General features: G+C 45.7%; 1 protein-coding gene across 2 annotated transcripts in view; it reads right to left on the bottom strand.

The window, feature by feature from the left end:
• Nucleotides 1-26671, bottom strand: part of GNG12 (G protein subunit gamma 12) — a 348877-nt gene that overhangs the window by 93041 nt on the left and 229165 nt on the right. For both annotated transcript variants that reach the window (XM_069641936.1, XM_069641937.1), the window contains exon 3: nucleotides 11646-11752. In XM_069641936.1, the coding sequence (XP_069498037.1) occupies nucleotides 11646-11738 (93 nt within the window). In that variant the 5' untranslated portion in view covers nucleotides 11739-11752. The remainder of the gene's footprint in view (nucleotides 1-11645; nucleotides 11753-26671) is intronic.

Here is a 26671-nt window from a genome sequence, read left to right as displayed (position 1 = left end):
GCAGTTTGGGCGAACTGGTTGGTCCCACCAGCTATGGGGAAGAAGATTCCTGGTAGATCTCATCTGTCGTTGGAGCATGAATATTCGGACCTGCAGCAGGGCTTCACCGGGCAGTTCAGTCGGTGTAGGGGTCCTCTTCTGTCAGCTCGTCGGTTCTTTCGTTCCAGTGGCGACTCTGCCTTTCCAGACCCAGACACCTGTTTTTTTATGCAGTTTTCCCCCATTCACACAGCAGGGTGGCTGTCCCGCCAGGACAGTCACCTAGCCAATCAAACAGGAGTGAGACTTGGGTTACCAAGGAAATCCATGGCAGGGGTCCTAAAAACCCTCCCTCACATCCTGTCTACCCAGACTTTCAGGCGCCTAAGGAGGGCTTCTGTGTAGAAACACGCAAAAAGACGGTGAAAAAGGAACCAAACCTGGTTTGGCACGTGGAGTAAAACACGAGAAAGACATTTTCAAAAAGAAATGGCGAATAAACACAGCCGGATCTGTATGAAAACATATATGGTCTAGCGGGTTTAAGTTCGAGGCTACCAGATAGCCTAAAACAATACCAAGGTTATTTAAGATAACCACAGTAGGGAAAATAGGTTAGTTACCACTGCCATCAGCCAAGTCTCGATGAAAAGGGAGCGAAACAATGCTCCAAGAGAGATAGACAAAAAGAGATAAGTATTAACCATTTCCAATACTCTATGTAAGATAGTTTGTACTGGGTCTGTGCTTTTAAAAGACTAATAAAGTCAATGGCAACTTTACATGTTCTGGGAGACAGTAGTCAGTCCCAGAAAATGGAGTCTTAGCTGGGAAATCTGAAAGACAACCCTGTGCCACTGCAGTGAGGGTGCTGTGTAACACTAGGCAAAGAGATGATGCCTGTGGAGTAGGTGAGGTTCCACAGTCTATGAACACAAAAAATGTTAAACACACACAGCAAAATAGGAGTGGGAAAAAAGGCTCACACTCTTACCAGGTGAAATAAATTAATCCTAGAAATCCAGCAAAGCTGCTGAGGGACTCAGTAGGTAAGGGAAATTAGCCACTCTGGAGAATTCTCCCCAACAGCGAGCACCCCCGGTTCCTGTGGTGCCTGTTCCGGCACTGGGACACACAGAAAGTCTGCCAGGCCCTGCATCCTGTCATGGAATGCCCTGCCAGATGAGGATGCATCATTGGAGATGGTGCATTCGGCGTGCCCACTGGGACACCCAGAAAGTCTGCCAGGCCCTGCATCCTGTCATGGAATGCCCTGCCAGATGAGGATGCATCATTGGAGTTGTGCATTCGGCGTGCCCTGCTGCCTCAAGGGTACCAGCAGGAACGGAGGAGATGGTGTCTTCGTTGGAGTGGATGGTTGAATGGGTGCGGGAGGGGGCAGAGGGAGAGGCGCTGGGGCTCCCAAGATTGGGCCCGGAGGCTGCTGAGGCACCAGTATGCCCGACATCTGTTCTGACCTCATCAGCAGAAGGAAACGGCTAAAAAAAAAAACTTTCTACACATGCCAGCTGCTGTCTATCTTGGATAGGGGGGTTCCTGGTACGCCCTGTGCCCTTGAGGTGTGGCTGGATCCCCCTGCCTCAGATCGTGTGCCCCTGATAAGGATACGTAGGGTGACAAGTCCAGGGATGCCCGAAGGGCCTGGAACTCCCTGTGATGACAATGAAGGACAGCTGTCCACCGGATACTCCCACTCGGAAGAAGAGGATGAATGCGGTGTGCGAGGGCGTGCCACCCAAGGGTCACCAGTTGCGATGTGCCCTACCGCCATAATGGCCATCTCAGGCCCCATGCTGCCAGTAGTGTGGTCGGCGGCCATCTTGTTGGATAGCTGTTGTGCCTCAGGAATGTGCGGGAAGCTTGGGTCCAGCGCAATGTCCTTTGGCCCCGCCCTTGCGGGCTCCCGACTGGTACAGGCCTCAGAAGATATTTAGGGAGGACCGACTCTCAGCCTAGTGGCCAGTTGCCTTACTCCTATTGCATGTAAGTGCCCCCTCAGACCGTCATCTGGTACCAGAGTCTAATGACCTCTCGCAACGTTGTGCGATCTTAGTGTGCAGGCGCCCCTCAGAGTCTGGCCTGGTAGTGCCCTTGGGGCCCTCTGCGCTCGTGCCTGTAGCTTTCTTCACCTCAGCCCTGGACCTCGTAGAAGGGCTTGACATGCCCCTCCTAGTCGCAGGAACTCCAGGGAAGGGTTGTTTATTAAATACGGGACTTACCTTGTCCTAATGCTTTGCCTTACTTACAAAATCCTTAATTTGTTGCAGCGGCGATCTGCTGAAGATCTCCTGCCACCGTCCTAGACTGTCTTTAAGGGTCCGCGGCGTAAGCGTGCTGCGGGCCACACGAGTCCCTGCAGTTCTCAAATCCCAGGCACTTCCGGCAGAGCGCATATGGATCAGAGGCCGTGAAGGCGTGTTTGCATGAGGCACAACGTGTGAAACCTCCCGCGACCCGTATGCGCTGGAGGTGAGGAACCGGAGGCTGGTACAGAAGGAAAACTAGAAATTAGAAAGGTGAGCTCCCACAAGTTGCACCAAAAAAAAAACCCAAGAAAAATAAAAAAAAAAAAACACACACAACTCCGCCCAAGCTGAGAGGTACATCACCGCCCGCATGGAATAAGGGACTGAGGTGAGGTGGCAGAGGGCGAGGTTAAAAAGGCATGCGTACACCACAACCGGGCCCAGCATCAAATTTAATGGGGAAGTTCACAGTCTTTCACTAGAAGACCCAGTACGTCCCCGTTCCGGTGGACGCCCATCAAGGATGGAGGAAAGGGGATGGGACTAAGGCGTATACCTCCACCGATGCACCAGCTCCATACGCTTTGTGCCAGAAGGTATAGAACTACAGAGTGCATTACCCCTTGTTTATGTAGGACATTGCTGTGGTGTTGTCGGTATTGACAAGGCAAGGTTTTTGGTTAATCTTGTCTGGAAAGATAGTATTACCCTTCTGATGGTTAGGAGAAGAGTCACAATACCTTTATGTGGCACTCCTTTTCCTTTTGTGACCATGCCCCTGGGCTGTTATCTTGGCAATGTACTCCCCACCCCAGGAGCAATACATCCGGTGTCAGGGTTATCTGATTTGACGGTTGATGAATGGTCTTGAAGTGGCCCTTTGACCTCCTTTGTTATAACCACAAGATCGTCCTTGGTTCAGACATGGGACTCCACAGACCGACTTACCTGAGCACAGCACCCTCGAAATGGCCAAATCGAAACCCTGACGCAAAAGTGACATCTGCACCAGCGACATCTAAACCCCCTCCAACTGAACCAAGACAGTGCATGGGAGCCCAACGATTTCAGGATCCCCTGAAGTGGTCCCCGATTGAATCTGAGTACAGCAGGTAAGTAAAATGTACCAGTTCCTAAACCTTATCGTGATGGGGTTTAATGGGTGTAAATTCCTTGCCTTAATGACCTGTGGAGTTCGGGTCAAGGATCCTCCCCTGGGCTTCCCCTAAGGTGCTTGGATTGGGGGATGGGCTCACAAGAACTTTATTGCAATTGTTCTTCAACTTTGAAATACCTATTAACTGCATGTTGGCTTTGCCAACACTTAATCAGACTACCTTAAAGATGCCTAGCCTCCTACAAAGAGCTCTATTAGGATTTGCGACTAAGGGCTCTTGGCTCTCTCTTTTTATGGTGGTTTATTGTCTTAACTTTTTTCCTCCTTACATATTACTTCTCTAAATTGGTTATGTACCTTGTTCTTTCTTTACTTGCTTTGCTACACTGCAGTGTTCCTTGCTGATCGAAGCACGTTTAAAAGTAAAATACTGGTGCTCTGTAGCCGCCACCTCAAATGTGAATGTGTATATAATAGTGTAGATTTAGTTTGTGTTTGTATTGTGCTCTGGTTATAAATATACAAACCTTTACTACACATATTACATGTATAAAATACAACCCGAGTTAAAATGTGATAAATACAAATATTTTCTCGCATGATACATTGCTAAAATTAAAAACAGATTAATAACAAATTACTAAAAGATTCTAAATTTTGGAACTAATATTAATAGCAAATTAATACTGGTATTAAGGTTGAATTTTGTTATAAAATTGAGGAGTGCAAGAGAATAAAAAGCATACATTATCTCTTTAAGCACTAATGGGGTTTCAAGAGGGAGGCAATTAAATTAAGTGCCTCTTTCCAAACTTGATAGGCCGCCGCAGATATGTTAATGTTAAAGGACAATTGTACCGCGCACTATCACCACCGGAGTGGTCACCTGGCGGTCAGGCGGCTCTGAAAGAGGAGGGGAGGTTGAGTTAGTGGGATGAAGCAGGAAAAGTGCAAGAGAGCAGTGATGTGCTGTTGGCGGCCTCAGCCCAGTGGGTCCGTTGGCTGGGCTTGGGGTGTTTGCGGCCGGTAGCCATCGTGTACTGTTGTGCAAAACTGTGTGCTTTTGTTTTGTTGTTGCAATGTAGTGAAGTTTGTGCGGTTTGTTGTGCTGTAGGTTTTGGTTGTGTTTGGTTTGGAGTTTGAGAGGTGTATGTAGAAAGGGAAATTTGTTAGTAGGGTTGGTTAGTTTGCGTCTCTATCCTAGTTGAGGCGCTCGGCTTGCGTAGTTTCCCCTGATGTGGTTCTGCCCTGATCTGGGTCCGACTGGCCTGCACGGTTCCTTACTCCTCTGGCCCCCACCTCTAACATGCTCTCTCATAGCTCCCCTTATCCTCCCTTCATACTCTTTTGGCTAGTGCACCTGCCAATGTCAACCTCTCAGGTAGTGTGGCGATTTCCAGTATCTCAACAATTCCACACCATTGTGGTACCTGTTGATAACTACGGGGCGGGCGAAAGTGTTGGTGGGATTGTCTTGGGTAGTTGACTCCGTCTCCGTGCGCGCCGTCTGTGTTCCAGTCTGTCTGTTGTTACCCGTCCAGGTGCTGTGGGAGCTACCCTCCCGGGTCGGGGATGTCCGTGTCCTCTACGGTTTCCTTTAGTCATCCATTTTCCCTTTTTTTGGTTTCCAGATTTAGTCTGTGGTGTTGAAGAGCCAGGTTTTTAGTGATTTCCTGAATTTTAGGTGATCTTCAGTGTTTTATTTCTTTTGGGATGTTCCAGGTTTTTGCGGCTAAGTGGTAGAAGGAGGTGCCTCCAAGTTTTTTCTTAAGGTATGGTTTGAGTTCTAAGCGGATTTCGTTGCTTGATCGGAGGGGTCTTGCAGCTTTGTAGCCTGTTATTTTCTTTTGTAGGAATTCTGCTCCTTGTCCGCTGATTACCCTGTGCGTTATGCACATTGTTTTGAAGGTGATGCAATGTTTTACTGGGAGCCAGTGTAGTGTTTTTAGGGCTGGAGTGATGTGGTCTCTTTTGGATAGTTTGAGTAGTAGTCTTGCTGCTGCATTTTGGATCCGTTGCAGTTTCCTCAGGAGGTATTCTGGTATTCCGAGGTAAAGGCTGTTTGCATAGTCGATTTTTGACATGATTAGGGCGACGATAGTGAGAGTTTTGTGCGTGAAGAAGAGGAAATGTAGAATTCTTCTTGCCGTGTGGCGGTGGAAAAAGCATTTCTTCACGGTTGCATTTATTTGTGGTTCCAGGGTTAGGGAGTTGTCCATTAGGACTCCCAGATTTTTTACTACCTTCGATGGTGTTGGTGCGTTTCCCATTTCCATAGGCCATGGGATGGTGGTTTCGTTCTCTTGGTCTTTGGATACGATCACGATTTCCGTCTTTCCCGGGTTGATTTTCAGGTTGTTGGCATCCATCCAGTTGAAGACTTCTTTTAGACAGTCGATTAGGGTTGAATGGTCGGCATCAGTGTCTTTGATTCTGTAGATGATCTGAGTGTCATCTGCGTAGTTGTAACATGAAATGTTGTATTTTTTTGAAGATTCTGATGACTGGAGTCTGATAGATGTTCAAATACAGTGGAGATAGTGAGGATCCTTGTGGCACTCCACAGTCGTTAACTCGTGGAGTGGATTTGAAAGGTTTGATCCATACGGTTTCGGTTCTGTCCGCTAGGAATGATTTGGTCCAGCGTAGTGCTGTGTCTGATATGCCTATGTCTTCTAGTCTTTCAGTCAGGGTGTCGTGGCTAACTGTGTCAAAGGCTGCGGAGAGATCATGCAGAATAAAGGCTGAGGTAGTGTTTGAGTCTGCGTTAGTTTTTAGGTTGTCCCAGATGGATAATAGCGCCGTTTCCGTTCCTCTCGCTGGTCTGGAACTGATTTGAGCTTGGTCCAGCAGGTGGTGTTTTTCAACGTGTTCTTGGGTTAGTTTATATACGTAGGTTTCTAGAAGTCTTGCTGGGTAGGGGATGTTAGAGATCGGCCTGTAGTTGGAAAGGTCATCTACGTCACCACTTGTGTTTTTCAAGAGTGGCTTGATGTATGCCGATTTGAAGATCTTCGGTACAGTTCCTGTTGATCGTGATAGATTTAGAAGGTTTCTGTAGTGTTCTGCTGGCGATCCTTGCGCGAGGATTGATTTGTAGATGTCTGGGGGACAGAGGTCCATGGGTGATCCCGCTTTCTTGCTATGTTTTACCAGCATTGCGAATGCCTCTGCTGATATTTCAGGAAAGCTTTGGCGTTTGTGCTGTGGTTCCGTGTTAGGTTGGTTGTGTTGTATGTTGTGGGTGGTTGGTCGCTTTTGTATGGTTTGTCGGATGGAATGGATTTTTTTTTTGAAGTGGTCTGCCAGGTCATTGCATAGTTTTTCTGAAGTGGTCGGGGTGTTATCGCAGCCTGGTGGGTTTCTCATTTCTTTAATGATGCTTAACATTTATTTTTGTGTGTTGGTGGCTTTGTTGATTCTGTCGTCGTAATGTCTTCTCTTTGCCTTTTGAATTTCCTTCTTGTATGTGTGGATTTGTTTCTGGTACAGTGTTTGTTTCCCTGGGTTGTATTCTTTCCTTCATTCCAATTCCATCATTTTGTTTTCCTTTTTTTACCTTGGTTTTATTGGTAATTTTTCAGAAAAAGAAACAAAGACAGCACCGGGAGCAATATGAATATCACATTTAACATCATCATCAAACCCCCGTGGTCTCCTTCCAGCCTCTCCGCCGTCGCCAACTCCGCCCCTCCCGCCAGATCAGTGTCCCATCGAAAAACCAATCGCAGGAGTCGTCCTCATTACTCATAGTTCTGTGCCTTGGCGCTGTGCTAAGCGTTCGCGTAAATGCTGGCCTAGACGGATCCACGGTCTCCCGGGCCATGGGTTAAACCATTGTCCTTGAGTGGTACTCTCTGGGCTCCATCGCCCTCACGCCCTATGCTGTCCGCATAATGTCAGTGAGCATCCCACCCCCATGCCTGGTAAACCCCATACCACTTTGCCTGGAAGGTGCTCGATTCATTGTTTACCATGGCCGTCAGTTTGTCCATGAGGAACATGTTCTTAAGTTTTTTTAACCAGTCTTCCTTAGAGAGGGTCTCCGGGCTTTTCCACCTTTGCGCTAGGGCCACTCTTCCTGCTCGCAGCATGGTCTCCCACATTCTTGGGCATCTGTATATTTCCACTTCCTCTGGCGGGAGGCCCAACAACATCGTCAACGGATTGAGTGGGAGTAGTTCCCCAGTGACCTCCGCCATCCATCCCCGTACCTTCTCCCAGAACCCCTGTACCTTAGGGCAGAACCACCACATGTGGCCCCTCATCCCCACTTGCCCACAACCTCTTGGGCATCTGAGAACATCTTGGATTCGGGTTGTCAGTGTCTTCGAAGAGTTCTTTGAGGTTTTGTCTTGGGTTTTTTGTGTTTTCCTCGGGTTCCTCTTCGGGGAGTTGTGGTTGTTGATTGTAAGTTCCTCTTGCTTTGGTGATGTAGGGGGTTATTGCGTGGGTCTTCTGTTTGTTGTTTGTTTTGTTCATCTTTCTTTTACTTGCTTGCGTTAGGTTGTTTGATGTTGCTGCTTCTAATGTTGGGTTGGATTGCCGTGGTGGCCAGTTGTCTGCGAGGTATGGAGTTAGGTAGAGGGATTTTTCTCTTCTCTCAGAGTTGCTTCGGTTTGTGTTCCTGTCTGTGGGAGTCCAGTCTATGGTGGTTGTTCTAAGTTGCTGTTCAGGAATGTTTGTTCTTTCATCTCTTCGTCTTTTCCTTGGAATGGGTCGTTTGCGCGGCATTGTAAGATTGAGAGTTGTTCAGTCTTTGTTTGTTGACGTCTAGTTAGTCCTGCTTTGGTCTTGTGGTGTAGTGGTGGACGAGGGGGTGTCCGCTACTAGTTTGGGCTCTGTTTGTAGGTGGTATTCCGGCTGAAGTTGGCGACTTGTTCGGTTTATGCCCTAGGAGGGGATGGGGGTTGGTAAGGGTTATTAAGTTGGGTGTTATCGCTAGCTCTCTTCACTGTCCGTCTCCCTGAGCGCGGCTCACTGTGGTGAGCAGGCTGTGTGGTTTGGGAAGGGTTTCTGCTGGTTGGAGGTTGGCTTTGACAGGCGCAGTTCGGACTTTCGCCTTGTGATGCGAGAGGCCCTAGTCAGAGTGACCCAGTACCGTAATTCACTGGTGGCATCTGTCTCACTTGAGAGTTAGCTAAATTTGCAAGTGTTCTAGATTTGAGAGAACTAAATTTGAGACACCTGTATAGTGGGAGGGAGGCCTATCAATGCGGTTTGGAGATCAGACAATGTAATTTGGGCACAGAGGCCCTGCTAAGTTTGAGACACCTGTATAGTGGGAGAGAGGCCTATCAATGCAGTTTGGAGACCACACAGAGCAATTTGTGCACAGGGGCCCTGCTATCAATGCAGTTTGGGGAGCACACAAAGCAATTTGGGCACAGAGGCCCTGCGAAGATTGAGATATCTGTATAGTTGGAGAGAGGCCTATCAATGCAGTTTGGAGATCAGACAATACAATTAGGGTACAGAGGCCCTGCTATCAATGCAGTTTGGAGATCAGGCAATGCAATTTGGGCACAGAGGCCCTGCTATCAATGCAGTTTGTAGATCAGACAATGCAATTTGGGCACAGAGGCCCTGCTATCAATGCAGTTTGGAGATCAGACAATGCAATTTGGGTGCAGAGGCCCTGCTATCAATGCAGTTTGGAGATCAGACAAGGCAATTTGGGCACAGAGGCCCTGCTATCAAATGCAGTTTGGAGATCAGACAATGCAATTTGGGCACAGAGGCCCCGCTATCAATGCAGTTTGGGAGCAACGGGGGTGATCAAATTGATAAACATTGGTTTTGCCTAGTGGTCAGGTATCTATTATGAGCCTGGCGCCTAAGGCGCCAGGACTGAACCCAGATAGCCCCTAGCCGGGGCTGCTGAGGTTTTAATAAACGTCTGGATGCCTGCTTCCGGGGCTGATGGGCTAGGTCCAGATGCCCGGGGGTAGGCATCATGACAAGCTCTTCCAATAGTGTGGCATCAGTATAGGACATTTTTTAAGCAGGTGTCGTGCAGCTTCAATAGTCGAGTTACAAAGACGGCAGGTCGCAGGTCATCTCCTCTCAAGGTAGTTTGACCATCTACCTGTGTGCTCACGTGCAGGTAATATGTTAAAACATAAGTATGTGATAAAACGACACGTTTTGTTCGCACTACCACCACCGTGTTGGAATACAAAGTAGATAAAAAGTATAGTAAAGAAAGATCTATTCGCCAGTCCGTTCGTTTTGTCCAAAGGGATGAGCGGGAAACCGTATCGAACAACTTGGTGAAATCTATGTAGATTTAGTACAATACTGAACTGTGGTATTTAATTGCTAAGAGTTGTCCAAGGCCTGAAAAAATAATTGTATTTTTATACATTCTGCATAACTTGTACTATTAAGAGTTCTCTGTGTGCACTTAACTGAACCCTTCACCACTCTGTCATTTCCCACTTCAACATACTAATCTCAGTACTTAAGAGGTCTAATCTGATGAATGAATAACTTCTATAATTGCTATTCTTGAAGGCCACCATATAACATGGGGTAAGCGGTCCAGATGGAGGAGCGTGGAAACCATCTGTCCGCATCCATGTTTTAAATGTCTAGAATATTCTTACTCTTAATGTGCACTGCACTAAACACTTTGTCTAAACGGGAAAAGAGGTCTGAATTCCAACCCCCCTAAGAGAAATAACCCCCCACGGGCCCTTCAGACATGCCATGGCCTTCCCCCAGTTTCAGAACTCAGGGACCACTGCAGACACACCCAACACTAGACCAGTATTACATAAATGCAAACTGATCGCCTCGACTGAAATGTAAGGAGAGTAGGGGAGGTTCTGATTTGGACTGCTGACCAGGGCTGCCTCTTCACCTATGCCTTAAGACACATACTTCTCCACAGTTTAGGATGTAGGGCTCACACTAAGTTATGATCTATACGGTAATGTTATTCGCAGATGATTTACCAATTTTAAGCAACATTAAAGCTAATCACTGTAGGAGGAGAGTGCAGGGGTTTACTACAGTGCAGCTGGGGGGAGGAGAGGGGGGGGGAAGACGCAAGCCTGCCAGCACAGAGTCTCGCAAAAAGTACATCACCCACCATTTTAAAAGCATACGTGTATCTGCCTATGAAAGAAACTAATAGAGCAAATGGAATATTGAGAGGCCACAAGAAGGTGGGTGGGCATATGAGAACAGTGGTTAGGGAGAGGTATTAATATAAAAAGGTAACAAGAAACTCAGTAGCCAGTTATGTCTAAAAGGTTCTTCATCTTGATGTGTTGTATTCACCCTTTCTACTGTCCGGCTGATTTCAGACAACTAGTCAATATCTTCTCTGTCCCACCACTATGATACACTAGGAGATCATGCAACTGTTTCAGAAGTCCCCAAACACGTGGAATCATCTCCTTCACCCTAAACCTATACCTGAAACTACCAGACGATCATCCATCCACACAGACACACACACCATCTCAACAAACCCTGACTGGAAGGCGATGGAGAGCATCAATAGGATGCTAACCCCCCCTGCCAGCATCAATCTGACAAGCCAGGACTACAAAGTGAAGGGAATGGAATTTTAGGTTTCCGACAGGGGCTCTAGCCCTCCAACCCATTATCAGCACATTTCTTCCACCGACCCCTTGCCAGCACAATTCTTCCACCTAACCCATAGACACAAGTTCACTAGCAAAGACAGATCCGGATTAAGCAATCCCATAGTAAAATCATCAGCACCACAAAGTTGTATAAATGATAGGTGTGCTTCATATAAATCACTAAAGATCTGTCCTGGGTTTAAAGGTGGGCTCTCTGGTGAATAATATCAAACAGTGAGGATCACAGGTACATAGGAGCTTTAGAAATGACAGGCAGAGTTCGAGACATGGTAAGGCTGGGGGTGGCACTTTAACAATGGAAAAGCTTTCAGGTACACTCCCACTTTGGGATTGCACAAGAGTTAGAACCATCATTTAAGATTGCATTTTTGATAAAAAAGGGAGATTTGGTTTTCCAACTGGGAAAGGGAAATAAATTAGTTGTAGCTACCCTAAAGGCATCCCTCGGCAAGGATTAGCGATAAATCACGGGCATTAATAAGCCATAATATTTTACCTCCCCGCTAGCCGTTGCCAAGTGTTAGCAAGCAATAAACGTAATACTGTGAGAACGTGGGCAAATGGCATTAACAAAGAAGGGCGAGTGACTTGACTGGCTAGTAGTTACAACCTGAAATGCTGCACTCGTTTTGCAACACAATGAGCAATTGGGGTTTCGCTTACCTTTATTCTTTCGATGGAGGCTTCTATTCTTAACTGCTGCACAGTTTTTCTTGACTGTGATATAGTGTTTGTGCTAGTTGTTTTGGCAGACATCTTCAAAGGATTTTCTGAATGAAAACAAGCACATAAAAAGTCATTATGAACCCATTAAGAAAATTACATGGACCAAGAGTGCCTGGAGAGCAAGCAGGGGGCAGCGGTGTACGGTATAAATCAACATAATATTACAAATAATGGAATTCGAGGTCAGTGTTTCTATAACAATAGGACTGGTTCAGAAGCGTATGGCTAAAGAATTACTTTGGGAATTAAGAGTAGCCTCCCTATTCTGACCCGCTCCATAACGCCCAACACCACTATTACAAAACCAAGCTCTGAGGCTGGCAAAGAAGCCAATTGAAAATAACTCTTTCCCTACTTCAGATTGCATACTAGCAGCTCATACGTGAAGTAGTGTAACAGGGCTTTTATTTAAAACCATGGTGCGATTTCACCCTCTCTCCCCCAGAGTAATGGACTGAGACCTGTTTTCAAGTAAGCCACAAGGACCCCACCACGGGAGCGTCCAAGGCCAAGGATCCTTAGCCCAAGTAGGGTAGCTGTAGTCAAGCGGACCAGGCGCACCTTGAGGTGAAACAGTAAGTAACTGGTTCAAATAAATTAATGTCCACAAAAGGTTTATGTTCTGGATCTCCTATTGGACGTAAGCAAGAACTTTTATAGTATTGTATTTGTCATTTATATAGTGCCAATTTGTATGGCCCCAATGCACTTTGTGGTTGGAATGCCCTCGGGGACCGAAGTCCATGTATGGGATATTCCAAGAGTTAACTTTCAGATGCGTGTATGTATTCTGCCCGGTTAGGACTTTGGAGGGCTGGCTGCTATTAGTAGGCATGAAAAAATAAAGTCTATGCTGAAGTGAACAGAGTAGTCGCTGTTCCTCACAGGGTCTCCAAAGTAGGAATTCTATAAAATTAGGCAAACTACAGCTTGAGCTCAAAATTCTAACCTATTGGCTCAAGGCAAATCTCAATAAATATTTCAACTTAAGTTAATGCATTTATAATGGGGAATAAAGTTGGCAGCTGATTGGTATGTAGGGTTACTAGGCCTGATGCTGCGCTGGGTCACAGTTGTATGTATGTATAGGCCAATGTTAGTTGATGGCGCAATATGAGGTATTAGAAGCTCAGAATAATTGGTCTGGCAAGTTTTGGGTTACTGGAGGGCATCCTCAGTCTCTGGAATATAGCTCAGGGGCAGCGTGCCGCCTTGAAAAGCAAGACGACGCAGATGGCTTAGAAACCTCTGGGTATTAAGTGCGTTCTAAATAACCAATTATAATTAAAAATGAGGAGTTTTGTGGCGGCCCATATAACCAGGGTCCACCAAACGTTGCAGAAAGATGGAGGGGCACCGAAGAAGGCTGAATGGTTAAGGAACATGCTGCTGTAGAGCACTGGGACCAATCCGCACCACAAAAAATAAAGTTTGAGGCAGGACAGTGCAAGGCATGTTCAGCAATGGCAGTAGGTTACCAGAGGAACTTTTCCCCGACACAACTGCTTTTTGTAGCACAACTGGATTTGGTTAAATGAATGTCCAAAATCAACCATGGAGGTGGATTTTGCGAGGCCACCCCATTATGGTGAACAGAGAAACACTGGGGACTAGCCAAACTTAAGCAAGGTGAGGTAGCAGGGTGGCAATGCTTAGTCTCGGGAGGACAATGAGTGGTGTAGGGCTACAATGAGTCTACACCGAACACACACCAACAATTCAAGTTAACAGGTAGTAAAACAATATTCGATTATTTATTAGGCCTTTAAACACTACCCAAGTAAAACCCCTAGTCAAATATTGTCACAAACCTAGCATAAAACCGATATATGCATTCACTCTTAGGCTAAGAAAGAAAGCATAATTCAATAACCAGTAAATACTCAGATATAAGGAATTCAGAAAAGACACTAGAGTAGCCGCCAAACAATTCCCCTTACACTTAATGAGTCCAATCTTAAAATGGTGTGGGCCTTACGTTATAAATATCAGTTCCAAAGTTATATTTTTAAGGCAGCTTTATTAAGTGATTTGGATGATGCCAGTGGTTAGGATTTAAAAGTTGTAAAGTTCACCTAAGTAAACAAACTCTATTCCACTCAGTAGAATAGGCCTAGGAGGGGACCCTTGACCAGGCCCCACTGACCAAAATCAGGATGGGACAGGACTTCCCATGTAACCCTTTGGAGAAGGGAGTGAGGGGTGGGTTGGGATGAGGAACAGGTATGTTACCTTATTCCCCCCACCTTTGTCCCTCACTTCCTCTGCCTCCATTCGAGCACTTGACCCATCATGGCCACATACCAAGCAGAGCTGGCTGTACCGCCTACCTGCACTTATTGGCCAATGTTGGTTGTCCTTGATCTATGTTTCCACTTATGTATTGTTCCCGGTGACTGCTCCATTTACTCCCCTCCACAACCCGGTCAGAAGGTCCCTCTAACTCGCCTATTGTAAGAAGCTCACCGATTCCCGTCAAATCAGATTTTTTACCTATCGTACATTCTTTTGTGAATAAAACAATTGTTCCCCTGAACATAAATAAATACAAATACATGTTTTAAAAACTCAGATTTCTCCATAGACGACTACTGAGGTTCTGGAATCTGGTGGGGGACACAGTCTTCTGTGCTTGGTCTGGTCGAGAAAGGCCCAGGAGTCATGGTCGCAGCGGTCACTATCGGACACAGGATTTAGTTTGTCGTGGTGCATAGGAATCTATTCCAGACACTTTCCAGCTGAAAACCCAAATAAAGAAAAGGAGAGGACTTCTGTCGAGCAGGCGACCTCAGCAGACGTCTATGATGTGAAGACGACGGATTGCTAGGTGGCGCCAGGTGATCTTCCAGGACCGAACAACCGAGTTGATGCAAGAAGTCTGAAAACGCAGGAACAGACGTCTTGTTGTACAAGTTGAAGGTCCTCCAAGTCCCGAGGATGCATTGGGAACAGCGACCGCTGCAGCAAAGTAGCCCAGAACATAGCTGGTCAGTCCACTGGTTGGTCTAGAGATTCTTTGGAAGGCTCACAAGGCACGGATCCCTGAGCAGGAGCAAAGACAATGGTCTTCAGATCAGCATCTCCAAAAAGGACCGGAGAAAAGGAGACCCATAGAATTCTATGGGAGTAAAGCCGCAGCAAAAAGAAAATCTTTCCTAACAGACTAACGAGGTGCTGTTCAGGGTCACACCCCAGGGTTACAGTTTGTATTCCACATTTATCCAGCATTGGATCTTTCATAGATTCACATGCTTGAATATTCTCAGTCGTCAGACTGGGAATTCCTGGCAATTAAAAAAGAAAAAAAAATCCCATAGGAAAAAGCAATGTACATTGCCAATGAAACCTGTAAGGCAAGCACTTATGTAGTCTTTCCACCTCATTTTGGTCCCTTCTGACCGTAACCAATGAGGTGGCAGGGCTTAAGCTCCAACCCAAGAAGCCATCTTCACATTTTTCACTGCAGTCTAGTGACTGGGGAATCCTCCCCAGCTCTCCTGAGCTTTGTCTTACTCAATATTTTCAAATCTTTTTAAAACCATTCTTTTACAAATAGTTTCTCCTGCCCTACACTGTGTTTTGCAGCTCAGTAAACGTGTGCCTTCATCTGGAAATCGAAGGAAGATTCTGCATCTGCTCCCTCATGGCAATGGGGGACTCCAGCAAATACTGTCTTTACCCTCATGAGATTCAAGGTTGTCATTTGTCAAACCTTCACATAGAAGACTCTACAGGACAGGCACATGAGACTCCTACATCTGGAGAGTAAGTGCCATTCGTCTGAGGAAGAGTTATATGGCAAAACAGCTTCTGTCATTTCCCACAGAACCCCTGCAAAGCATGCTTCAAAGAGAAGAGCTTCATCAGTGGAAAGGTGGACTGCAACACCTGAAAAAATGAAGAAAGGGTGAAAAGGAGTTAAGGACTCCATATGAACCATCCACAAAATTCAAAAGCCCACTCTGTTAGAAAAACATCAAGGTAAGCCCTGTGGAGAAAGGGCTGGACTCATTGCTGTTAGGCTGTGGCGCGTGGACTGTCAATTGAGCTCCAGTATCCAGTACAGCAAGGTGCGGTGCGTGTGCCCTTAAGGTTTTTGGACCAGCTGACCATAAAAGGCCGCCTCCCACGCCCTTGTGGCGTAAGCCCTGTGGAGAAAGGACTGGACTCATTGCTGTTAGGCTGTGGCGCCTCGCGCCGAACTGAGGCGCTGTCACAATGCTTGCAGGGGCTGCCCTGGAAACACCTGCGCTCAGAACAAGGCCACAGAAGAAATGCGAGCGCACAGGAGAAAAGGGAGATTGCTGTGCGACGATGCGAAAAACATCTGAGAAAGTAAGTCGCTTTTACTCATGTAACTCAATGAGCGAAGAACATAACCTCCCAAGTCGCGAAGTAGCCATGGAACGAGTTACTCATGGCGACTGTCCTTCTGAACTGAGTAGAGTGTGTGTCGAGTCGGACCCTTGCACGGACTTGGCTATGCGCCAAATTGGCGCAAGCATGAACTCGAGTATCACTCATGGGAACACTCATAAGTGATCACAATCTCGCGCTGCCTGTGCTTCAACTCATCCCTGGGAGTGCACGCGGCGACTCAGGTGAAAAACATAAGTCATCCAACGTAAAGTACACTAGTAGGGAGGTTGACATAACCTTACCCGGTGTGGGCGCTGCTGCTGAGGCTCTGCGAATGTCGTCTGCCTTGGAGACGGGCGTGGCGGGGGCGTGCCTCCTCTGGCTGGCACCACCCATGAGACGTACTCTCCTTCCGCACTCTGTCTTCTACTTCCGCACCCGCCCAGACAATGACTAAAGAGGCTGCAGTTGCCAGAGTAGTTGATGTGTTAATAGAACTCGTGGGTACGGAATTTAATCTAGGCGAGTATCCATGCACAAATTCGCCGACTCACCTAGCAGATATGTTGTCGGAACGGCAACCGAGTGAAGACCTTAACAATGAGGTATTCTGCATACCCCAAGGAACGTCAAAGGAGCTATTTAAGTGTGGGACGACTGATTACGGGCACAAAGCTCGTTGTGACTCTCTAGAGGTTGCCAATAAAGTCCTGCACAGTCTGATCTCCATGAACAGAGCATGTGCGAATACATTGGCGAAAAACATACTGCCACAATGTAAAAAAACACATAAAACATCTTTGAAACGGCATAATGCGGAACTGAATGATCCTAATGAGGACATATGGGCCAATGTGAGTTATAAACGTATGAAGCAGGCGGACAAAGAACTCTAGCGAGACCTTGGATAATGACTCATCTTTTAACCAACCACACTCACAAAAGAGAATATTGACTTCCAAAAGGATACTTAAGAAACCTATGAATCAGAGTAGAGAGAATTCACACTCCTCTGATAGTAATGCTTTTGATATTAGTGCACTCTCTGAATCTTCTTTTATAGAACGCGCTTTATAGAGGCGGCGAAGAGTCTACAGACAGAGGAATGGGATAAAGAGGGGTTTGCTGGCCTGTAATTCTGAGTGAAACGAGTCTAGGCGATTACCTGAGTTACAAGCCATGATAATATCCTCCTTGGCAACCTCTTTAGCCCCCTTCATGAAACTATACGAAAACCTGAATGACTCAACGAAAGATCTACAACTTTGATGGCTCTCATGAACACCAAAGTGGGCCACCTAGAACAAATATGTAGCCAGTTGTCCATCAATTCTACTGAAGGGCTGAAAGGGCTAGATGCAGCCTATAAATCCTTGTGTGATCAGAGGAGAAATGACTCCACTGACAAAAAACCTTTGGCAGAGGTGGCTCGAGAAGCACGAGGGACAAGGACTTCCTAAATGTAACGATCTTAGTGATGCTAACATGGTAAGAAGGGGCATGAAGTTGGCCTCAACTGAAATTGTGGGGGCAACGCCACGATGTTCTGGTGGAGCCCTAGTGGCAGAACACAGTGAAGTAGAGATCGACTCCCAATGTGATGCATTACCAACGTTAACCCCGCAATGATGTGAGACAGGTGCGACAGTGCTCGAGTGCGATGTATACGCCACTAATACACAAATATCTGAGGACAAACTCCCGTCACCCACCAAAAGTGGGGATCGCAGTACTTCATTGACAGACGTGAAAACTGCTGAGGTGTCATTTAACACTGCCTTTGAGCAGGCTAGAGCATGTAAGAGGCAAATTATTGTAGACAATCAAATAACATCAACTTCCAATATGGCACCTCAGTTTACTGGTGAGAAACATGGGCCAATTGCGAGCCAAGGCGTCGAAAAGACTAATATGTTTGCCATTTTTGGATGTGGCACTCAGGTCACCGTGAAACTATCAGATTCAAAAATCAAATCTACGAACCTCTGTAAAAAAGCAAAAAACTTACATGCACGAAAAAACAACAAAAACACAGGAGCAAGGAAGTTCTTGAGGAACATAAAACAAGTGCACATTGTGACTAAGGAGACCAAAAAACCTCATCAAACAGAAAGTCCACCATATGTGGACTTGACAAAGGAAGTGGCCTCTCCTCAAGATGTTGTGGTCGCAGAAAAACCAAGTAATGACACATCAGTAGATCTCCTAAATATGTCTACATACGATGACAGGGAGCATTACGAGTCTATAGATATTGCTCTACAGACAGCACACGTAAAAGGCAAGGAAGTGCTCGGTAACCCCACAATCGCATCTGAACACATCAGTATTAAAGATCATGTCCGTATGGAAGGGTGCTCCCCTGTAACAGAAGTCATGTCAGCATGCCAAAAGGATACGGCTGTGCTACAGCCGGCTGTTGGGACCAAAACAGTTAGAATTTGTCGTTTTGTTAACGAAATTGCAAGCCGAGAGATCCCACTGGCTGCCCATACAAGTCCACCTTTTATGACAATGTACGAAAAGAGGTTAAAGCGATGTTCCACTTTCAAATACGCCCAGTTGCATGGAGCCAACACCCCACTAATGTACAAGAATGGGAAAGTAGAGGTTAACGACCTCAGCATCCACCCTGCTCGTAGGGCGGTAAGCGACGTCAACAGTAAGACCCTGATTAAGAACCAAATTGGCGATCAAAGAGACTTATGAGAAAGCTCCAGGATTCAAAGGAAGACACGCCAGAAATGAGCTTGACAAGACGCCTAACATTAAGGTAATGATAGAGTGTCTAGATTCTAAAGATAACTTGATCCTTAATCGTGCAAATATCAGACTTTTTGATCTTATTCCTAGTCTACGTCCGATAACCTCTAACGATTTAAGGATTGTGGAATTTCCAAACGAAAGACGTAACGATAAAGTAATTCTTCACGTGTCTTTCGGCGATGATTGCTTCCACAATTCTTGACGCCAACGAAGCATTGTTTTCACTGGGGTTTGAAGTATACAAGCTGGATGCACCGTGTATGTATCAACTACTTCTGGGTGATACGGCGAACGACACGTCAAGCCGAATACAACCGAACAGTGTTACAGGCTTGAAATAGAGGAGAAAGCCTGTCCTCAACCAAGGCAAGAAAGCCAGAAACAGGAGTGGTCTCGAGCACCAAGGGTGAATTTGTACAGATTGCCAGAAAAAATCCCGCTCCAGAGCTATACAAAGAGGGGAGTTCAGCTGATGCCAACAATACAGACATAACAATCAGCATATGCGGAGACAGAAGCTTAGAAGGGCCCCCGGTTAGCGGCACTCGGAGCTTAAACGCAATAGAGCTCTAGAGAGAGTGGGGATGGTTAGCAGCATCACTCAATAAGAACGCTCAACCATAATGCCAGGAAAAGCAGACCTCACGTGTACAGTCACCTCTTGAAACACGCGTGGCTTTACGCACTTCAACCTGAATTGGTTGAGTGGCTTGACCATCGTTTGTTTGCAGGAAACATGGTTAATGGAAGCACCAATCTCATGCGACTATGAAGTGACACTAACCCCTGCAATAAAACAGAAGAAAAGGCACCCGATGGCGGGCCTGTTAACATTAGTCAGTAGGGCCTCAGGCTTAAGGATTGCAAAGTCTGTTAACCACTCCCCTTATATTGAAGTAACAATGATTGTAAGGAGCCCCCTATGTGATGAGGACACCGACGAAATAACACCTAAATGTGTACTGGAATTACCTGATGTTGGGCAAAACCGAATTCCTGGCGCAGATTACAGTCTTAAAAGACCATCTTTATGAGTCCAAAGAAAGGGTGAACATCATGATTTGCGGAGATCTAAATATTGACCTTCTTAAACCGAGGGGTTCGCATAAGAAGTTGCTAGCCAAAGAATGGCTCGAAGATGCTGAATGGCAATACAATTTTCGACATGCCTACGGCAACAACTTGGCACTGCGCTAACTCAGCAACCACTATTGATTATGTGTTTGTGTCTCAAAATTTGCATGCCCGAATTAAATCCTTTAGGATTTAAAAGAACCCCAATAGTGACCACAATATGCTAACAACTGAGTTTGTAACATCACTGAAGGAGGTAACATCAAGATGTCAACATAAGGTTCTGTGTGAAGCAAACAGTCAGACTACGCCTCGAAGAGCACGAGGTGGTCCAGTTGTCTATCGTCTACTGCAAACACAGCACACAAATGGAATACGACCAGCTACTGTTCCAAAACAGAACTCAGAATGTAGGGCTGAAAAATTCAAACTTCGCCCGAAAACACTGGTTTGGCATTGAAATACTGACATACGTCACTTGCACGTTTTGGACATGAAAGTCAAAAGTGCAAATCATAAAACAGAGGTACAAGAATTGGTTAAGGTCCCACTTACATCTGACAATACAAGATGCTGAGGCAATGTTAGCTGCTCTAAAGAACAAAAACGCACAGGACTTTTGGGGCCTTAACAACATGCAGCCTCCGCAAAAATCTTTACAAATGTGCTTTGTGAGCGAATCGGAATGGATCTCTCTTTTTGAGGCCATATATAACGGAACCAAGAGAGGACAGTGGGAATGTACAGAGTTCGTCGCCACGCTCAATCTCCTTTTGTAAAAATTACATTGAGACTATAATCTTGAAGGCTAAAAACTCGAGAGCTCCCGGCCAGGACGGCCTCACAAATTATACTATTGAGCAGCATCCCGAGATCTGGGCTGAGATTTGTGTGACCTTGTTCGTAAGAATAAATAAACTGGGTCGGTCGCCCAAATCATGGAAGTCAGCAATTATTGTGCCGATATTTAAAAAAGGAGATAGATCAAACCCCAAAAACTATCGGCCGATAGCGTTGCTCGATGTGCTGGGAAAGATTTATGCAACTATTCTGCAGCAAAAACTGGTGGAGTGGGCAGTTAAAATAGCACGTGTAGATGTTCAGCAGGCCGGCTTTGTCAAAAAACTAGGTTGTTCTTTAAATCTCTTGTTACTCAATTTGTTAAAAATGGAGGCTCTGAAATCAAATACAATAGTATACTTGGCGTTTATTGATTTCTCGAGCGCCTTTGATACTGTCGATCGCGATCTCCTGTGGCCTAAACTACAACGGTGGGGATGTCCCCAGGACATAGCAGAGGCAATTCAGGAGCTCAACACAGATGCATCCATTAAGATCTGTTTAGAGCAATCTAGCCTGCTATCAGCTGCAATCAAAACGCACAACGGAGTAAAACAGGGGTGCCCTCTTGCTGCTGCCATCTTTAGCCTGTTTATATCCGACAAAGGAATCTCGATAGGTGCCGTAAATTCTTTCCCGCCCAAAATAAACAAATTGCATGTAAGCTGGCTATTGTATGCCGACGATTTAGTCGTGATGGATCTAACACCCGTCGGTTTACAAAGGAAACTTGATGCGATACAGTGTTATGTAAATGAAAAATCGACTGTTGAGTAACACCAAAAAATTTGAGATCTTGGTACTTAAGAACCTGCGAGGTGGCGCTTCAAAAGGAGTAAAAAAGCCAAAGTGGTTTCTAAGGGGGGAGGTGATGATCACATCACAAAGCGCAAAATACCTTGGAATGGTAATAAGTGTCTGTATCAACGATGGACCTTGGATTGCAGACAAAAAGAAAATGTGCTCAGCTGGCGAGTCAAGTCCTAATTAGGAAAAAGAAATTTGATTCTTGTGGCTGTTCTACCAACAAAAGGTCATTCCAGTCTTGATCTACGGGGCTGAAAATGCGCTGGGCTGCTCTCATGAAGTATGGTCCACCCTAGAGAATCAATTCTGGACGAAGGTCCTGGGGCTACCAAGGGCGACAAATACTTCATGCATCAGATACGAAATATCTTATATCAATACAGGCAAGGATCAGTTGGAACCCATTATCTTTGTTTCGTAAGACTCAAGCTCGAGAAAAGATACCGCAATTTGAAATTCTTTACAGTATTCCGGCATCCGAGCAGAAACTAGTGTCAATGTGGTGGAAGAGATGTGAGTGTCTGTTGGCAGATTTTGACATCACAACAGCCATGCTCCATGAAAACCCTAATGCCGCAAAATTGAAAATCTGGCGCCTAGATTGGGAACAAACTTGTACAGAAAGAACGATTGCGACCCTGATGATAGACGTGCCCGCTGAAGTTGGTGCCTTCAATAACGTACAACGTTACAATACTTTGTTCCCAGACCCTAACGCACGCAGACGTTTATTGTTATTTCGAATTAACTTGTTTAGAACCAAAGAACGTCTACGAACGTGGAGATGTAATAAGAATCTAAATCCAATGTGCAGATTTTGTACAAAAGAAGCTGAATCATTGAAACACCTAGTGTTATTTTGCCCCCACTTTCAACATGAAAGAACTGTGCATTTGGGACCTTTGAGTACATGCCACCAGTCCTTGTGTGCGGATGAATGGTGGGGTCATATGTTCAACGGAATAGACCTAAAACTATTAATCCCACTGACGCACTTCTTAGCCATAACAGAGACTGGGTTGAATTCGGATTGTGGTGGACTGACAGCGAATTGTGACTAAATGAGCACTATGGAAGTTTAACGCGGGAAGATCCTGGGGTTTAGGGATTAGGGATTTGAGACTGGGGACCATCGTTGTCCGATGTATGTTGTTTTGTATGATTGTAAATGATTTTAAATGTTTGTATAAACCAATAAAAAAATAAAATTAAAAACAAACATCAAAAGCGGCAGGTAAACCCCCCCCCTCCCCCATCGACCATGATTACCAGCTACATTGCCATCTATGAGGGATCAATTGCGGCTAGACAAGCGGTCTTCGTCTACGAAGTTGTCTTCATCGACGGGAGCAGCGACCCATCCTACCCGACGTTTCCAGCTGACATTGTGATCTCGACACACATGCCACTTAACTACCACCCAGCAGACTGCCACTCATCACCAGACTCTAATTTATTGGGGCCCAACCTCTGACCCCTCACATCCGCTATGTCACGTCACACACATCCTGGCAAGAACAGCCTGGGCACCACTGTATCTTCCACGACAGAGCGCCCTGGCAACCAATCTTGGATTGCCCCAATCATTCTCTTTCCAGACTGCATTGCCTGCCACTTACTCCATTTTATTATATGATATTGGGCCACCCATTACCCCAGGACATGATATAATTCAATTCTCCTCTCCCACACCTTGCTACTCAGCAGAACTACCACTCTGGATCCCTCCACCGAGCCTCTGGGCTCAGAACCTTACAATAACCCGGTAAAGAACAACCCAGAGCCCTAATGCTCAGGTACCTTACAGTGCCCACAAACCCATCCTGTTTCAAGACACTACTAACTCTCTGCCTTTTCTCTTGTTTCACCCCTTGGTGCATGTTTTTATCCCTCCATTTTTGACCTAACCATTATGTAATGACTCAGTGTTAACAATATCATGTATGCGACTGCACTCACTTTACATCACCTTCACTCATTTGTCACATGGTACACTAATGCATTCCCGTCACGTGGCAAAATCAACATCATGATCAATTGATGATCACTTAACATCACTATTCACGACACCCCACCAACAACGAAACAATGTACACCACACCTTATTTTTAAGCCACAGCCTTGATAAAGACCCTATCGGGGTAGAAACACGTGTCAGCACTTTGTATGCTAATAAACCAGCACTCTGATTCAACAGAAGTGACAAGACTTCATTTTCTTGCTACATACACGCAACCCAATTGGTCACGATATCCAGTGCCTGAGTGTATGTGCTTCTTACCAACCATTTTCCCCACTACAAAACAGGACAGAAGAGCACTATCCCCCAGGAACACAACAACCATCTGTGCATCCGAGTGCTCGCCTCAGTCCTTTTTTCGAAACCACATAATAAGATCACTGCTGCTAAATATCATCACGGGCCAACATGGCCGATTACCTACTCTTTAGGAATGACATCAAATACCTCTGTACTCCAAGAAGCTCCACCATACACGCTTTTCCACCAAGACCCAATGCGCCTGAGAATCTCTTCCAAATTTGTCCTAATTGGAACAACTATTCACCAAGGAAATCTCTCCCAAAACGTATTGATTTAGTCTCCAAACATAACTAGAACAAGACAACCACTCAACATTGAGGAACTGCAAGCATTGAACAAAGAAACTGAACACAGCCATAATCATCAAAGAAGCCGACAAAGGCAGAAACATTGTCATTCTAGACAGGCCGGATTACATCAAGATGGCCACTACACATCTAGAAACCCCAGACGGTTACGAGACTTTAGCCTCAAACCCAACCACCATAATCGTAAGGCAATCAAAAGGAACTCATTACCAAATAGCACCAACACACACTCTTAACTGATGAACTAAAATTCCTTAAGACCGACCATCCCTGAATGCCCACAACCTACTTCATGCCCAAAATACACAAGGCATTCACGCTCATCCCAGAAGGAAGACCTATCCTGAGCGCCATTGGTTGAGTAAACAAATTGCAAAATACGCAAAGAATGTAATTGACAGAAGTACCACAAATCCCAACCCATCTCAGGGACATCATGCAGACACTTCTTATCCTAAAGGGTATCAGAATACTTACTCATGATGCTGGATGTGGAGGTTCTATATACCTCCACTGACCATGCATTAGCTCTTATCGACTACACATACGCCAAGGCCACAGCCGCCTTCTACTCACATTTGGAAATGACCAGAGTTTTTATATCTAACCAACAATGTGTTGATCTTCAATGGGTCATACTACAGACAAACCAAAGGCATCACGATGGGAGCGCCATACGCCCGGCTATTGTCAATCTATTCATGAACCATTTTCAAAAGGTTCATGCATTCGCTAACCATGATTTCAGCAAACTTCTACACAAGTGGCACAGGTACAGAGACTATATACTCCCGATTTGGTCAGGCACTTTGGAACAACACACCAACTACAAAGAATACCTTAACAATACTTTTGGTATTGAACTTACAGGTATCCAAAGCAACTGCACCATTGACTTCCTGGATATCAAAATCACAGTCAACAACTCTGGCCTAGATACCACCACTTTCAGAAAGCCAACAGAGGTGAACTCGGTTCTATTCACCACCAGTTGCCACAGGAAGTCTGTCATAGAAAACATCTGCAAGGGTGAATTCATACAGGCCAAAAGAAACTGCAGGGCTAACCAAGCGTACCAAGCTTAATGCAATCTCCCGAGAGAAAGATTCACCAACAGGGCATACCCCCAGAGGTCAATCGAAACAGCAATCAAAATGGACACTACAAGGACCAGGAACACACTACTTACTTCGAAAGACAAGGCCAAACGGAATGAAGACAAAATAAGATGCGTTACACAGTTTCATCAAGACAGTCACAGGGTACAGAAAAACCAACAGAAACTGCCACCTAATAAGCACTGATGCAGTCATCCAGAAAAGGATACCACCCACACCCAAACGGACGTTCACCAAAGCACCTAACCTCAGAAATATGCTTAGTCCATCATACATGGTATCCCTCGAGTCAGCAAACCCCAATTGGCTCACCCCGCTTACATTTTTGGGTTTCCACAAACGTGGAACATGTTCCACGTGTCCTCATGCGTTAAATGCAGTGTCAACTTCAATGACACCCACTGTCACAATCAACAAGTTTATGAATTGTAAATCCAAATCAAATGTGTTATCAATGCAGAAGTATATTGAGAGCACAATCAGAACTCAGAACCAGGATACAAGAACACCTGAGCCTCCTTAACTACCAAGACACAAGATACCCACTGGCCTTAAATTGGCAAGAGAACCACCAATTTAATAAGAAAGAGGACATTCAATTAGCGGACCTGGAAATCAAATGTGACACACAAGGAGGGGACCGGGAGCCCAGACTTCAAAAAAGAGAAGCAAAACTCTGCAAATACAGGAGTGAGAGCCAAGACCTCAACACTGAGCATGAACTCAATGGCTTTCTCCGACGGCCCTAGGGAATCTTTTCTGTCCTCTCGCTCTTCCAACTGAGGAGTAGAAGCGAAAGGACCTAACCCTCCAAGATGTACTAGGTTGAGAATGTTGAGGCCGTCTGATTGGGGCGCCGACAGACTTTGCTGCCACTTTAGCGGTCTGCAGCTTCTCCAGACTTTCGTCAACCTTGCTGCCAAACAGCTGAGAGCAGTCAAAAAAGGCATATTGAGAAGCCTGGATTGCACGTCCAGTGCAAATCCTGACTTTCTCAACCAAGCAAATCTGTGTAGTATGGTACTGGTCGCCATGGATCTGCTGATGCGGTCTGCAGTATACAGATCTGATGGTAGGCATTCACATATTGCCTCTTTTCCATCTTTAACGATAGCCAGGCAGAAGTCTCTTTCCTCCCCTTCAGGATGTGGTCAGTCGCCATTGCTACACAGGCCCACAGAGTGAAAGTGAATTAAGGCACAAGAGGCATTGGCAGACTTCAAAGCCATGCTCCCTGCTGTGAAGATAGCCCATACGCTTGTCGTCCCTGTCCGGCGGAATAGGAATAGTGGGGTATGCGGTTTAGTGGATGTTACCGCCTGGACTACCAGACTTTCCGGTCAAGTATTAAGGGTCACTGCTGCATTC

This window comes from Ambystoma mexicanum, chromosome 1q (genome assembly GCF_040938575.1).
Source record: "Ambystoma mexicanum isolate Mex_15411 chromosome 1q, UKY_AmexF1_1, whole genome shotgun sequence".
In the NCBI taxonomy this organism is placed as follows: domain Eukaryota; kingdom Metazoa; phylum Chordata; class Amphibia; order Caudata; family Ambystomatidae; genus Ambystoma; species Ambystoma mexicanum.
Note: the sequence above shows the minus strand (reverse complement) of the source record. Positions and strands in the feature narration are given on the sequence as shown.